Here is a 17,059-nt window from a genome sequence, read left to right on the forward strand (position 1 = left end):
TAGCACTGTCTCTTAAGACATACTAGGTGTTCACATGGCATATATATATTTATGAAAGAGGTTCAAATACAGCATGTGGAGTATAAGATGTCTACAATTGCAATTTCATTTCAAAGAGGCATTCAAGGTATTTAGGGTCATGCTGTGACCCTCATCGCATCATAGCACAGACTAGACTTTTGATCACAGTTTTTACTCTAGTGCCATCTAAGAATTCTGGAAAGTTCTGCAAATTTAGGACAATAAAAAACATATTTTGTGGTGCACTGGTTCACAATAAACTTTTGATAGTCAAAACAATGAATTATAGTACTCTGCAGTTGTACGTAATGATCTGCAATATCCATTCACTTCTTTGCCAACTGACTTATCATGTTATTGAATGGTTCTAGAACAGGGTAAACAATCTATAATTTGGAGATTACATTTTTCTGTACATCACTCATAACATCAGCTAGAAAACTATTTACAAATGGTGAAACTTGTGATGGATTAGTTAAATGGATGTGATGTGGACCTTTTAATGTTATATAATCAAATCTTTGTGCATTAGAACTTAATGTGCCAAGAACATCCTCATACTCTGAGTCTGGCCCAATAAATACACCTTCTAGGGCATGGATGAGTAAAACTGGGCACTTGATTGTTGACAAAATTCCTATCCATTTATCATTCCCTGACAGCATTTCAAATAATGCACGTACTTTGCGATCATGGATCCAAGTAAGGCCACCATCAACTTGCTTGGTAAGTCTTGGTAGTAAAACTTCTGCAGATTCTTCATCAATATTATGCATATTTTTCTTGGGACCAGTCTTCCTGGAATTAATTATTTTCTGTAGAGCCTCCTCTTTGGAATAAACAGGAGAAGGTTCTTTTTCATGCTCTGTTTTAAGTATAAGATTAACCTCCAAGTGCCAAGTTACTTTAGGTTCATGTATACTAAATGGTTTGATGTAATCTAACAGGATTAAGGCCAAAACATCCTCTGGATACAATGCTGTATAGTGTGATGCTATCAGTGAGCCAAAGCTGTGGGACATGAACACAAAGGTTTTCCATCCAAGTTCTAATACCACTGCTCTGACATTGATAACAAATGGCAGAAATGAGTAATGCGCTCCTTTAGGAAGATGGTCAGAAAAACCATGTCCGGGAAGGTCAAGCACAAAAACTTCTATCCCACAAGGCAAAAATGGCACCAAGCGATCAAAAGTATTGGCATTGTCCAGCCAACCATGAAGACCAATTATTTGAAGTGTTGGAATGGCATGAGGGTCACCTATGATGCATCTCTTTCCTCGTAGGGTACCCCAACCTACACCAACATTTACCTCGTGCCAGCTTACTTGGTTTAGCATCTCAAGTTTCCTGAAAAAGGGGGAAAATAAATCGCATATTTAGATGCTGCACTATCTGGGCATTATAAGTAGCTCAAGTGAATAGTAAATATGATATCAAATGTGTACTGTCTTATTAAAGCAAAGTAAAATTAAAAAGCAAACCAAGAAGGAAGTAGTGCTGGCATGAGGTTATCCTGCATTTCATTATATTTTCCTTAAGCAAATGAGTAGGTGCAAACACAAGACCATATGATAATGCAACATACACAAATACGTAGGTAAATATTATTTCAATACTATCTAAAAAAAAAACGTTAAAAATTTACTGATCCATCATAATACCTGACCATCACTATTTCGGTACATACTTTTCTATTATTATATTAACGAATGTTATATAAGATTAATATCCTCCGCCAGTGCAGCTACGTACTAAAATTAACCATTCAATGAATAAAAAAATATCTGCTCTGCCAGAGATGTCAGGATCTAGCATATTTGTACAGCTGCCAAGTGAGTAAATGTCATTACAGATTTTAACTATGAAACTTACATAGACTAATAAAAAGACTGATGTACAGAGTAGTATTGTAGTCTGAAAATTACAATGCAGAGTAGCACTCCAAGAAAGAGATAAGTATACAGATGTAAACTGTACAAAACTCTTCTAAAAAAAATGAAGGCACTTTACCCGTGCTTTACGGATAAGCCTCTAGAAATACTCTGATATGAACAATGGCCAATGTCCACCAGCAACAGTTAGGAGAACAATGAGACAACTGGAAAACCCTGCTAAAATCTGCTGGGCAATTACTTTAGTGTTCAATAATGAAACTTCCCTGGTCATCATGGTGCATCATAAGGTTACTGGCTGGCTGACAGTAAAAAATTAGTAATCAGGACCTGACAACATTCAGATGATGACATATCCACATGAAAAACCCTACCACAAGGCTGATAAAGAAAGCTTATTACATATTAAATGCAGACTGCTAGTTCTGGTTATGATGGGTCACTGTTCAGCAAACTCAGCATAACAGCAATTGAAAATAAATGTTTGAAAAGTTCTATTTCTATCACAGGTACGTACTACTCTGAATGATAAAATCATCGCCAAAATGTGTGGTTTACAAGTGTAGATTATTGCATTTGTCTAAGAACTAACAATTCTACGTAATTCCAGGATTTATCACAGGAATGAGAAAAGGGCAACCTTTTCTTTATGGAAAGGTAACCTTTAAAGTTATTTCCTAGATCAGACTCCAAACATGGCAGATGACCAAGATAACTTTTAGTAAACTGGCATAGTTTTTAGCTAAGCCAGAAATACCAGAGAACTCAAAAGATTACCAATGTTATTTCCAAGGGAGTCAGAAACGCTTAGAGCCAGCTCAATATGAAAGTCAGTCAACTTTACTTCTGGCCTTTAATATTTCCAGTGGTCACTTAACCATTTAATGACTACAAGGAAGGCAAGTTCAATCTCTGCTATGAAATTAGACTAACAATGATCACTGATAAGAACATGTAAGTGATATTGAAAAATTAAAACAACAAGGCATATATCCCATATATTATACCCCACCAACATGGACATATAACTCTTCGAAAAACAAATACTCAGCTAATTACTACAATGTATGGTTCTTAGGCCACTGTTTTTGTAAGGCACAGATACCATGGCATCTTTGCTGTTAACACAAGACCATGATTAAATAGTGAGAATGGAACATCAGATAACTTATCTAACCATTTACAAAAATCAAAATTTAATTAAACAAAAGATGAATACATGTACATCCCTATGGCAATTATTAAAGGACAGAGGAACTAAAAATAAATAAAAACAAAGGTAGGAATGAACAAACAGTGCAAGTCTATCATTCCAACCTCAAGTGTATTTGCTTTATGACAAGACTAGCAAAAAACAGTTACAGTGATTGAAGAGGCAATTTCTCTATAACCAACAGCTGAATCCCATCTGGACCTACATTAGTGATTAATTACATCATTTCATTGCCAATTTTCACAGGAAGAGGTACAGGTAAAATATGAAAGGACATGTAACTCTGAAGGAACTGCTCTCTTATTTTTTTCATTATCAGCAATACAAAAGAGAACCATCCAAGCTTCAATGTTGAATTCCCCTCCTAAAAACAACTTTTTAGTGAATAACTAATAATGCTATCAAAACTGCTCCAATCTTCATGCGAAAAAACGCAAAATAGGATACAGGAACGCTCTTAAGATCGGCAGAACCTCAGTGAATTACTTTTCAAGCAAAATGGTACACTTAATCTAATTTTCTTATCTCATTAAAACTTTCATTGCAACGTACCATTTCATAAGTTTCTATGAATTTCATCATCTCATCTCTACTCTGAAGTCTCATCATTTACTAACTGGATATTAGATTGTTTATTCACTGAAAGCAATAAATTGGGCTTTGGCTCTTCTTATTCTCCTACGCTTAAAATATGTCAAATATCTTCTGTACCATACGTATATATGTAAGCAATGAACGCTGACATATAGTAGATAAATTCAAACTCTTTACCTGCCTTATATGAATAATTTCCTGGTCATTTTAGTGTGCTCAGTGGATTACAGTACTACCTTGCAAGAAATATGATAGAGTTGGTGTTGTTTACTGTGTTATGGTTGTTTATACTGTATAGTTACATGCATTTATACAAAGGTAACAATCATTGTATACAATGTCAACTGCCCCGTTATGATTTCTCTTTCTCTCCTTCATCTCGCAATTCTCCTTTAAAGCTTTGACTGTGAAGGCTGAGTAGTCTCCTTTAATTTTAAGAGAAATTTTGTGATATCAGGAAGAACCCGATATGGGTGAGTTAGATGGACATGGTGAGCACCTTCAACTACAACACATTTAGAGAATTCAGTTTCAGATTTTAAAATATCAAAAACACTGCTTCGCTCTGAAGGAGTTAAGTCATAAATAGTATCCACTGGATGGAAGTATAATACTGGGCACTTAATTTGCTTAATAATATAGAACCAAGTGCTACCCTGGTAAAACATCTTAAAGCGTGCAACTGCTTTACGGTCGTGTCTCCATGTCAGACCACCACTGACAGGCTTCACCAGTCTTGTTAAGAGTACTCTGGCAGCATCCTCATCAACATTTACAATATCATTATTGGGTCCCCCCATCCGTGATCTCATAATGCGCTGTATGGCTTCTTCTTCAGAAAATATAGGGTGAGAATCTGTCTCCTTCTCCCATTTCAAAGTGTTATTCACTTCTGATCTCAAAATTGAAAATAATCCAGGAGCAGGTTTAAATGTCAATGAGTCAAAACAAATTATTGCTGATACTTCTGTTGGGAACAAAGCTGTATAAAAATATCCAATTAAACCACCTAAGCTATGGGTAATAAGTACAAAAGGATTCCAGCCAAGTTTTGTTACAGCTGCTTTAACATTAATAACATAAGTTAGAACTTCGTAATATGCACCATTGGGAAGAGGATCTGAGTATCCATGCCCTGGGAGATCAAGCACACACAATTCTGTCCCAGAGGGCAATCCAGCAACAAGGCGATCATACGTATTGGCATTATCCATCCATCCATGAATACCAAATATTCGGAGTAAAGGCCTGTTGCCATCACTGCCCGTGAAACATTTTTTTCCACGTAATACTCCCCAGCCAACATCTACGTTCACTTCAGTCCATTCCACTTGACTTTCCATTCCAACTTACCTAAAAAAAACACTTTGGTCTAATATAAACCGAGTTAAAGAACTGTATGCTTAAAAATTAGCTAGTGACCTAAACAAACTACTATGTTATTATGGAGACTGTTGGAGATAAGTACATAGATTCCAAAGAAAAAATTAATAAAATATAATTTACTTTGGAAACATAAAAATTTTGAGTAAATCACATTGTTAGCTTATACTACAATAGTGATACACAGTACATATATGAAAGGGCAAGTTGATTAACAATGGTGAGGAGTGACCAGAGGTACAGTGTATCTGATCATTATTTGGATGGAGCAAAAGTTAAGGCGGATGGAAGTTTAAATTGGAGATTACGTGATAAAAATATTACTGTAAGGATAACTGTGGAAAGTGAGTTTGATAAGAATGAAGTGAGGGGGGAGCATAAAAACAAAAAGTTGGATAAAAAACTGGCGAGGGCTAAAGATATATTAATCAAAGAGCATGCGAAGGGCGCGTGTAACATTCCAGGTTGGGGTCACAGAGTCAGTATTCTGTGTGTTTTTGATCTTAAGAGAGAATGTGGAATATAAATATAATAAGTGGCTGGGTAACAAAATGAGAAGTTTATTGAAATAGAAACAGATGATTATTTTAGGTGTATTTGCAAGACAGAAGGGAGGATCCTGTACAGATACTGGAGCGCAAAAGGATGGATATGCTGGTTGTGGGAAAGGTGGATGAGAGAAATGAATGTCATGAAAAATGAGGCTGGGGGAACAAGTTAACCAGAAAATTTAGAGTGAACAATCACTTGTTCTACAAATCTATTATATATTTGGTAATTTGTCTATGTATGTATGTATGATTGGTATGGGCGCCCGGGCCATCGGTCTGACTGGACTGAGATTCAGAACGGAGATGGGTTTCCACCCCGGGAAGGTCGAGACCTACGTTATAATGGGGTTTCATCCCACCTCCCCCCGGCCCTTCGAAGGGGGTGGGGGTGAGAAGGGATTCCCTGAAATGGAGCTGGTTCTGGCCGTGAAACGGGGCTGATTATGCCCGTAGACTTAGTTACTTTACGAATTTATCACTAGTGAGTCGCTTATATGAAGCTGCAGATGAATATGCTTTTTAGTAAGGATTGGTAAATTGCTATATTTAATAATACACACACACGCATACATATATATATATATATATATATATATATTATATATATATATATATATATATATATATGTGTGTGTATAAATTTTATATATATATATATATATATATATATATATATATATACACACACACGTGTGTGTATGTATGTATGGGTTTCCACCCCGGGAAGGTCGAGACCTAAGTTCAGGAGCCAGGAAACCCCTGGGGAGCTCGGGCTCCCAAAATTTTCTGCAGAAGTGGATTACTACTACTTCGCGCTCCTAGAAACCATGTGGAGTCCGTTTAATTTGCGCAGATTTCAGTCGTATCATGATAATTGGGAACACTTGCCCTAGCAACATGAATTTTGTTCACATTGAGTTCCCCCGTTCTGTGAGGTTATTAGCTGAGTAATGTGCCTATGCTGATTAACAGTGATATTCTTGACTTCACCTTATACATCAGAATCAGGGGCGTTTTCATTGAATTCATCACAATCAATCACGTGTCCAGTTTTCTTCAGTTTCGTGCTCATAAGGACCTCTATATACATCAAAATCGGGGGCGTTCTTATCCGTGCCAATTCTTCCATTGAATTCATCACAATCAATCACGTGTCCAGTATTTTTTTGTTTTGTTTTGTGCTCAAAAGGTGGATTTTCGAAAATCAGAGTGTGTATGTAAGTTAAAAATACATTTCACTTCATCAATCGACGAAAGAAGTTTTACCACAGTAGGGAAGCCAGTAATGACATTTATCTTAGTCCTGATGTGAGTATGTCTACGGTTGAGTCTACCCCTACGTTTTTCAACATCTATTGTTTTTCCTTTGCAGCAGCAGTTGAAGTCCAACGTACAAATGCCACCTAAGAAAAGAACATGGATAGGACGAAAAACCGAGGCAGCTTCACGTGCTACAGGAGCAAGGTCAAATGAATCTAATGATCAGAAAGATTCCAGGCGCGAGAAAATGCGAAATAATTCATTTTGATATTCATTTTTAAGGATGTTTGTTTTGTCAGACTTGCATCCCTCACAATTCAGGTCGTGGTGCTGTATTCAATTGTGGCTTGATTTATCTTTTTTTTTCATAAACTATGCTCTGGGTTACACGGACCAATCTAGCTACGGGCGGGTAACCAGGCAGTAAGTAAATATAGAGGGAAAAATTAATGGGTAAATGGATCTAAAAATATGAGGAGAAAATGGAGATATGCTGCCTTTAGAATGTGTATGTCTTATAATAAATTAATTTTCATTATCCCCAACTGGATTAATCTTTTGAAATTTTCTTTCATATATCTACAAAATATTTAGTTTTATATAGATTTACCTAATTAAATATCAAGTGAGGGAAACTTTATCACATCAATTATGACAGTTATGAAATTGTGTAAAACAATTATCGTTACATAATTAAAGGTATTATTTGATTATTTTTTCCTTATTTAGATGGGTCTTGCCAAGAAATAAAAGGTGCATCAAACCAAGTAGTAACTATTATTGCATTAACTCCAATGCTGTATAGTACTGTAATTACCACGTAAGGCAAAGTTGTAAATGCATTAAAAATGTAATGATGCAGTTTTATCCTTCTAACACTTTTCATAAGACACATAAGGGCTAAATCTTAATACCTTTATCATATGTTTTATTACTCTTATTCTAGTTATAAGGTGCACCAGATTGTTTTTATTTATTGTACGTATTATAATTCATTTTCAGTGCATATCAATGATTACATCATTATCATTATATAATAAATATTTGAAACATTTTTTCCATATCTCATTTTTTCAATAGCAAAAATATGTCTGGATTATCTGGAAATCAAGATACAAAGGGCCTGGAAACGAGAATTTTTAGTATTCAAAATAGTATATGCCTTTTTGATGTTAAATAATATGAAAACAGTTAATTGCCTGCATTCCAACAGTCTTCAAATGTGGCACTTAATAGATTGGGGTGACAATCCGTAGTTTTTTTTTAAGGTCTATGTTAATTCTTGTGCTTACCAAGTTTCCAATATACTTTTCATAGACAATTTGCTCAAAATACTGGTCTACAATTTGGTGGTTTGTTAAGATCTTTAGAAGGAGTTTCCTGGTCTGAAGTTATATACAAAATTGAAGTAAATTTTAGGCTAACAGTTTCAAATGTTTGACAATTTCAAAACCTTGTCTTGCCTTCTCAGACTGTTTTCTGTTCATGGTCTGGTTGACATTTATGACTACGTATATATTCTAAGCATTTCCAATTTACATTTCATACTACAAATAGACCTCAAACTCTTTGATCAATAAATGCTGATGCATACCTTGGTGGTTTTATTTTTGACAAGATTTCAACAATTCTTGAGTTGTCTATTTAGTTAACCTAGTTGATGAGGTGATTTTGTTTCATAATGAATAACTTGATGATTCCTCAGACCACCAAGTAAATTTCCTCCTGTTGTTAGTGAGGAATTTGGGATGTACAGTATTCATCTGCATTAGTGGCTGAAACATCATTATAGTCTCTTGAAAGATCCTATGGTCAAAAAATATGTTTGCCCGATTCTCTCAGCAGTCTGGCAGTTTAAGTCCAAAAAGAGGTTTTGTGCAATGAAGTCTTGTAGTTATAATAACAGTTATGGGAAGAAAGTTACAATGGTATATTTTGTAAATCAGAACAATTTATCAATTTTGTTGATTAAATACAACAGATTACAAATACAGTAGTAATTATGTGGCTATTGCCAGGAACAAACAATGTTAAAACACAACACTGAAATGTGTGACCTTGGAATACCATTTTCGTCATGTGTCCTTTCATTCCGGACATAAATTGCTGTTTCATGTTTACCATCAGTTTTCATGAATTGATAATAATTGTAGTTCAAGGTCAGACCAGCAATGTTATATGGAACAGAAACAGCAAGTATGAGGAAAACAGAGGCGAAGAAGATGGATGTAGAAGAAATGAGAATGTTGAGATGGATGTCGGGAGTAACAAGGGAAGATAGGATTAGAAATGAGTATATAAGAGGATAGACAAAGGTAGTTGAAATATCGAAGAAAATACAGGAAGGAAGGTTTCGATAGTATGGATACCTGTTACGAAGGGAGGAACGTCGTGTTGGAAGACTTACGATGGAAATAGAAGTGCGGGGTAGAAGGAAGAAGGGAAGACCAAGAAAGAGATGGCGTGATTGTGTAGGGGAAGATATGGTATTGAAAGGTATAAATGAGAACGAGGCACAGGACAGAAATCGATGGAGACGACTCATTTACAATTGAGACCCCATATAACATGGGTTTAAGCTAGGAAGAAGAAGAAGATAATAATATTAGTTCACCTAAGTAGATTCTAGTTTGCAGTCCTTTCACATTCCACTAAATATGTAAAGGACAGAAAATTTCTATAAGGGTAGCCAAGTTCCTTGAACTCCCTGTTTTGCTGTTCTCTTACGATTAATGAGTGACTCTACAGTTATCATATTTGTACTTATATTTTGGAGTATTATTATTATTGGTGTTTTTCAATTTGGGATTCTTCACATTAACTTGGCTGTTGGTATTGTGCTTAAGCAAGCAGTTGTCTAAGTTTCTTAGTTATTCCTTATTTGCTGTTCTGTGATAATAAATTTGTTAACTAATTACGTATATGTAGTGTTTTCACTCCAAGGACTCTTGTGGATTCTGTAGACTATCTCCCTGTTAGAAATCAAGTGACAGTGTTCCTCATTAGTTTAAAGAATTGTGGAATGCATTTGATTTTCCTTTTTCACCTTTTATTTTAGTTCTTTTAAGGAGTAGGGAAAGTATAATCATTTTTTTTCATACACTTCTCATTTCAGTTAGACCTGACTCATCAGTATATTGGTTTTATCATCTTAGGTGAGAAGGCCCTTTTGAGTGATGTCCTGCTGGATGCTCTATTTATGTTCATTTCATTTGCTCTTTCTGTTTGTAGAGATCTCTTTCCTTGAATTCCGAATTGTATTATTCTGTCTTGTTAATATTTCCCCTGAGTTATTTCTCACAATTATTTTTTTTTAGTTATCATTTTGATTCTAGGTTTTAGCATGAGTCATTGGAACCCTGTTTTCAGTCCTAATTTTGCTTCTATAACCACCAGGTCGATTCTTTTAGAATGGTTTGGTATATCATTCTTTAACAGGACTAGGAGTTATGAAGATTGCGGGTTATTGATACTGAGAAAGGATCCCTCATGAACACGACTTCTATCTCATATTATTCTTTTCAACTATTGAGAACATATTTACATTACAATAATATACATAAGTAAAATTCAGTCCCCCAAACCAATATCTTTTTATCTACACTTTTCCCGACAATCTTTAATTTTGTCTAATGAAAATGATATCCACCACCTCAATTCTATCAGACTGGATGTTTACATCAAAATGTCTTGGGAAAACAAACATTGTTGAGGTGCTGTAAGATGTCAGTTTTTCTTTCTTCATTCCAGTTCTACTATTCAAGTTAATATTGGCTTGATTATTTCCCTGATGGGAATACATAGTATGTACACTCATACTCCTTTTACTTCCTTTCTTGACAGGACTGAGTCAAAAAGAATCATTTAATCATTATCCATAACAATAACTCTTGTCCAGGTTCCCCTACAGATACAAAAAGGCAGAGTCCCTCTTCCTCCCTGGCAGCCTTGCAACAATAACACAACCATCACTACCCGCACTCACAAAATAAGAATAAGTATTTCCAAGATTTTTAGTGGGGTGACATTTCTTTCCATCTGTTGGCAAGCTTAATTTCCTATAATATTCCTCTTTCATTTCCATCTGTGCTAGGCTTGAATGATTTCTGTATAAAAAATAAACTTGAAAATAAAGCAATGAATGGACAAGTACTGTGATCATTCCTCAGTTGCATGAGAGCATCAAATCTATGGATCAGAGGATCTGGAAATGGAGAATCTTTATGTCATACACAAAAAAAAGTAGCCAGTCCTAAAAAAACACTTCCATTGTAGCCTGCTGATATCCGGATTCACTTGATCTGGAGAAGGGCTCGAGCTTTGATACATACTTGTAGTACTTCATTCTTGGTGAAATAAAAATCAATATTTATCTTTCATTGCCTTCCAAAGAATGCCCACATATTCCCTGCGAAGACCCACAGAATGAGTCCTATCCCTGGTTCTACATAAAAGCCACTGCTGTAGGGTGATCTGACATCAAGTTTATCAAGTCATTTACTACAGAGTACTATTGGCTCATGACACCTGAAGAATAATACAGGAAAAGTGACATTTTTATGATAAATTAACACTATATAACTAATTACCCAGTAATTACTTAGTTAACAATTTCTTGCCTCGGCAAATTTAAAATAAAAAAATTCCCAGGTAATGCTTCACAGATTTAGTGCAGGTGACCGGTCCTGCCCACTAACAGGAATACCAAGAAATACTAGCAGACGATTTCATTAATTGTGTTTATGGCATATGTCCATCAGCAAGGAGGAGAGAGGGCTCCATCCGTATTAACAGGGTAAGTATATATAAAATTTTATTTGCTCTTATGTCATTTTTATGTAAGTAACTTACCCAGTAATTACTTAACTGATTCCACATTGATAGGTGGGATACATTAAGTCATGTAATGAGTTTTAAATAGAAAGAGTCACTATCAATGAGTACAGTGCTTGTAGTTCTTTATTAGTTAAGAGAGCCTGCAATAGTGAGCTGCCTCTGCTTTGCTCAACTTAACCTGTAGCAGTGTTAGTAGGTGTCAATACACTGTTGGGATTTACCATATATGTACAAGTTTGGCTGTTGATATAGGGTGACTTCTAAGATCACTGGGGTCATATTTAGGGGAAGGGCCAAGTTCACATTCCATGAGGAGGCTCAAGGAAGCCCCCTTTTTCAGAATGGGGTAGCCTTCATAATCCCGTTCATTTTTTCGGTAGAGGGCTGATTTTGAGCTCAAATGACCTAGAATATTGTTTATGATGTCTTAACACAAAGTAATTTTCATCTCTAAGGCACCTCTCATCAAATAAACACGAAATTTACCTTCAAAAGCATATCATTGTGATTTTTATGTATATATACATATATATACAAGCAGTCCCTGGCTATCGGAGGGGATTCTGTTCTTGGCAGGGTGCTGATAAGCGAATTCACCTCTGTTAGGTATGTTATGGCGCCATAACTCTATTCTCAGCACCTTATGGCTTCAATAACTGAAACTCAGCCGATTTTATGGCGCTAGACAAGCACCATAAAACCGGATCACCATTAACCGAGTCCCTTGATAACTGGGGACTGCCTGTACAGTGGAACCTCAGTTTTTGTACATAATCTGTTCCAGAACCTCCCACGTAATCTGAAATGTACAGAAACCAAAACAATCATTCCCATAAGGAATAATGTAAATACAATGAATGCATTCAAGACCCCCAAACATATTAACAAAAAATACAATTTATAGGGAATAAAAACCGCTTTACCTACAGGAAACAATGAAAAATAAATATATGTAAGTGACTAGTGAAATGAATAAATGAACATTTAACATCACTCTTACCTTTATGGAAAACACCTGTTAGCATATGGAAGACGGAAAGGGGGGAGAGAAGGAGGAGGAGAGATTACTGTTTGGAAGGGATATCTCCCTCCAGAAGGACTTCAGGTATCAAGGACCTATCTGGGGTTACTTCTCTTTGTTTTTTACTACCGCCATCTGAGGTTGCTTCCCTTCTTCGTTTTTTACTGGCTCTAGAACCAGCTTGAGAGTTACTGGACCTCTGTCGCACAACAAAACTGTCCAGAGACATTTTTCTCTAAAATTTGCCTAAAATTAAACATGGCATCGTCATTAAACCTGTTGGAGACCCGATTACAACTTCTTTGTTGGGATGATAATTCTCCACAAAATTTTTTACATCATTCCACTTTGCAAACATGTCCTTAATCCCTGAAGTAGGCACATTATGTATGCCCATTCACTTTCTGAATTTTTCAAATCATCCTCTGCTGGCCTTAAATTCACTAACAGAAGTGCGTGTTGTAGGCATTCCCTTACTTTGCTACAAGTTCTTTCTTACATTCTTTAGTGTTTCTCGCCTTTTTTACAGAGGGGCTAGCACTTGGAATTTTCTTTAGCCCCGTGATAACTTATTTAGCGGTTGCACTCGAATAAAAAAACACAAAAAGCACAAAAACAATGAACACAAAAGCAGAATGGGTCACAAAAGATGGGATACTTTGTTTGAGCACTCAATACAGGGTCCTGTCACGTGCTGGGCCCTGGATCAGTGACACAACGTTTTATATCCAAGTTAAACGTTTTAATACATGAACATTGTCCGGCCATAAAAGGCCAATTAATTGTAAGAAACCCAGCTAATATCCAACATGCTTAAAGGAATTTGGAAAGTCCAAAAGACACAAAAGCATGACTACAGGCAGTCCCCAGTTATTGGCGGGGGTTCCACTCCCAAGGAGATGCCGATAAGTGAAAACCGCCATTAACCGAAACTAAGCAATTTATGGCGCCATAATGGTGCTTACAGCACCTTTGTTAGGCATGTTATGGTACTGATAACCGGAACTTGGCCTGTTATGGTGCCATAAATTGCTGATTTTATAGCACTAGACGAGCGCCATAAAACCGGATCGTCAATAACCGAGTCCACCAATGACTGGGGACTGCCTGTATTGGATTAAAATGGGTCTGCTTCAGGGAAACACAATGCTCTAAAAAACATAATGAAACACAAGGCTCTAAAAACCTCACGATAAAGAACTAGGCATTCAGCGGTAGTAGCTAGTGTATATAGCTAGAAAGAGCTGAGCAGATTGGAGCAGGAGTCAGGTACTCGGGATTTGGGCCCAGGCACCCAAAGGCTGGCGCCAGGAGCTCTGCAGATGATTAGGCATCAGTAGCGAAAGAGTCCATGCTCCCTTCAGTCTGGAGCCCAAGAAAGACTATCCATATAAGAGAACTCAAGAAAATATCATCAATCCAAAGGACAAAAGGACTGAGTATATATTTCTTCTGAAAGTAGCTGTGATTCTCTTGGTGTACGGCTGAGGCTGGCAACACTCTTGCAAGTCTCTGTCTTCTTAGCCCTTGCTCCTGATGTTAAGAAAAAAAAAGATCCTTACTCCAAATCTTGACAAGAACTTCAACCAAGATGGCTAATTCTGTCTAAGCATCAGAGGGAGTAAAAGACAAAAAACATTTGTCTTGCTCCTTTAAAAACAAGTTCATAAATTCATCCACCAATGTCCCTGTTGCAAAGGCCAGTGCTTTGAGACACTAATCGATGACACAAAGGAGTGCAATTCGGCCTGCCTAGAACTCTAGGAAAGTTGGAACAGGTAGAAAAGAGGCAAAATTGCCTGAGTGATTTTATGGTATTCAAAAGAGGGATTCCGATGTTGAAGAATGACACCCAATGATCAAAGACTAGAGTCAGCCACTAGAAGACCAGAGCTAGGTTTCAATTGGAAATTGCTCTAAAAACAGAACAGCAGTACATTCTTAGAACAGAAAGGTGCCCAGCTAAAGAGAGATTGGTATCAGCCACTAGTAGGCTGGCACCTGAACCCTGAGAGATGGTGGTACAGTAGACGCCCTGTATTTGTAGGGGATGTGTACCAGGCGCACCCGCAAATAGTTAAAATCCACTAATACTTAGAACCTCATCTACAAACGGTTATAAATGCCTTTCTTGAAAGTTCAAATCTACCTTGTGTTAGGGGTGTAAGAATACTACCACAGTAGGTCCTGCGCTGTTTTAAAGGGCAACTAAAAGGACAGCTGCTACCTCGAAGTCTTACTTTTTAGTAAAAGGCTAGGCCTACTGCCAGTAACTGGAAACTACTGCCTTGCAGTCTTACTTTTTAGTAAAAGGCTAGGCCAACTGCCAATAACTGTGGTAACTGCTGCCTTGCAGGTGGACTTTGTCAAAGGCGAGGCCCACTGCCAATCACTCTGGTTGATGACAGCAAGGGCATGCAGTCGTAAGAACACCTTTGCCAAACAATGAACCATGCCTGATGTCGTAAGAATATGACTCCTTTTGGTGTGATAAATGGACGAGGGGTACTGCAGGGTTCATGACTGTGGCCAAAGAAGTTAAAAGAGTGGAAGATAAGAGCTGGTATGTGGAACATTGGTACTCTAACAGGAAGGAGGAGGAGGATAGATTTCTTGTGTGTGCAGTAGTCTAGGTGGAAAGGGAGTGGAACTAGAGAGATGGGAATGGGTATAAGCTTTATTACAGCAGGTCACGAAAGGGAAGAAATGGAGTTAGAATTATAGTAAGTAACAACTGAAAGGAAAAAGAGGTAGAAGTAAAGAGAGTAAATGATAGGCTTTTAAAGATTCCAATATGAAGGGACAAAGTAGTAAATATATCAGCATACATTCCTCACATGGGGTGCCAAGAGCAAGAGAGAGAATTATTTAGACAAAGTTTGAGGCTGTCATTAGAACAGTGAGGGAGGAGAAGAAACCAATAATAGGAGCTGATATGAATGGAAGGGTGGGAAAGGGAAGAGATGGGTATGAGGAGGTCCACGGAGGCCATAGGTTTGGAATTAGAAATGAAGATTGGGATTATATATTGGAGATGGCTCAGAGTTTTAAATTGGCATGTATGATCGCATGGTTTCAGAAGTTGGATAAGTAGTTGATAATGAATGAAATTGGAGGAGTGCAAAGCCAAATAGATTACATTCTGGTTAGAGGGGCCGATAAACGCAATGTGATGAACTGCAAAGTTATCTTGGGAGAAGCATGTCTTAAACAACATAGGTTTGGTGTTGATGGATTTGAAAATGAGAAGGAACCTCAAAAAGAGAAAGAGATCTCGAATTAAGATTTGGAAACTTGAAGGAGAAAAAAGGGAGCAATTTAGGAGGACTGTGAAACAGCTTGCTAGAAAGGGGGAATGCAGAAGTTGGACACGGTAACAGAGTGGAACATATCTGGGCAGACATGAGAGAAATATGTGTGGGGGAAGCAGTGGGAAGAACCAGCTGATACAGGGTGTCGAGAGGAGAAAAGTGGTGATAAAATGGAGAGATGCAAGAATCAATTAAAAGAAAATCAAAAGCATTTAAGGATTGAAAAACAAGGCATGCACAGGGTGCAGAGGAACAATACAGAGAAGAGTAAAGAGATGTGAGGAGGAGGGTAGGTATGGCTATTGGAAGGGTGATAGAACAGTTAAATGAAGACTAGGAACAAGAGGAGAAAAGGATATTGATATGATTTCAAACTTGAGGAAAAGGCAGAGATAGGATTAGGGTAAATTGGGTGTCATCAAGGATAGACATGAAAATACTATATTGTATAGGGATGAAGACATTAAGACGAGATGGAGAGAGTATTTTGAACAACTTTCAAATACTGAAAATGAGAGAGAGGAGATAGGGGAAGTACAGATGGTGGAGGGACCAGTGATGGAGATACAGGACAGAGAAGTGAAGAGAGCATTACGTAAAATGAAAAATGGTAAAGCACCAGGTCCATCAGAGTTACAGATTGAAATGTTCACATTGATAGGTACATTGGGGGAGAAATGGATGCTGCATTTATTGAAAGCTATATAGGAAGAGGAAGAAATGTCAAAGGACTGGGAGGAGAGTAATGGTGTGTATATATAGCACATATATATATATATATATATATATATATATATATATATATATATATATATATATATATATATATATATATATATATATATATATATATATATATATATATATATATATATATAATATTCACTGGGCGCCCCATATTCACGCTCTCCCGATTTGTGGATTTCTCTCTGGACCATGTCTACCCATTATTCACGGAAAATTAGCCTATTTGC

General features: G+C 36.8%; 2 protein-coding genes across 3 annotated transcripts in view; both read right to left on the minus strand.

Annotated features, from left to right (window-relative positions):
• Window positions 1-254: 254 nt before the first annotated feature.
• Window positions 255-17,059, minus strand: part of LOC135219241 (serine hydrolase-like protein) — a 40,067-nt gene continuing 23,262 nt past the window's right edge. The window contains exons 1-2 of one of the 2 annotated variants that reach the window (XM_064255838.1): window positions 4,829-4,966; window positions 255-1,371 (exon numbers count right to left, since the gene is read on the minus strand). In XM_064255838.1, the coding sequence (XP_064111908.1) occupies window positions 408-1,361 (954 nt within the window). In that variant the 5' untranslated portion in view covers window positions 1,362-1,371; window positions 4,829-4,966 and the 3' untranslated portion in view covers window positions 255-407. Of the gene's footprint in view, window positions 1,372-4,828; window positions 4,967-17,059 lie in introns of those variants that run through there. The other variant, XM_064255837.1, reaches the window with a different exon arrangement.
• LOC135219243 (serine hydrolase-like protein) overlaps window positions 2,902-17,059 on the minus strand; it is a 79,382-nt gene continuing 65,224 nt past the window's right edge. Inside the window, exon 3 of the mRNA XM_064255839.1 lies at window positions 2,902-5,076. Coding sequence (XP_064111909.1) covers window positions 4,116-5,066 — 951 coding nt within the window. The 5' untranslated portion in view covers window positions 5,067-5,076 and the 3' untranslated portion in view covers window positions 2,902-4,115. The remainder of the gene's footprint in view (window positions 5,077-17,059) is intronic.

The sequence above is a fragment of the Macrobrachium nipponense genome, chromosome 1, assembly GCF_015104395.2.
Source record: "Macrobrachium nipponense isolate FS-2020 chromosome 1, ASM1510439v2, whole genome shotgun sequence".
Classification (NCBI taxonomy): Eukaryota; Metazoa; Arthropoda; class Malacostraca; order Decapoda; family Palaemonidae; genus Macrobrachium; species Macrobrachium nipponense.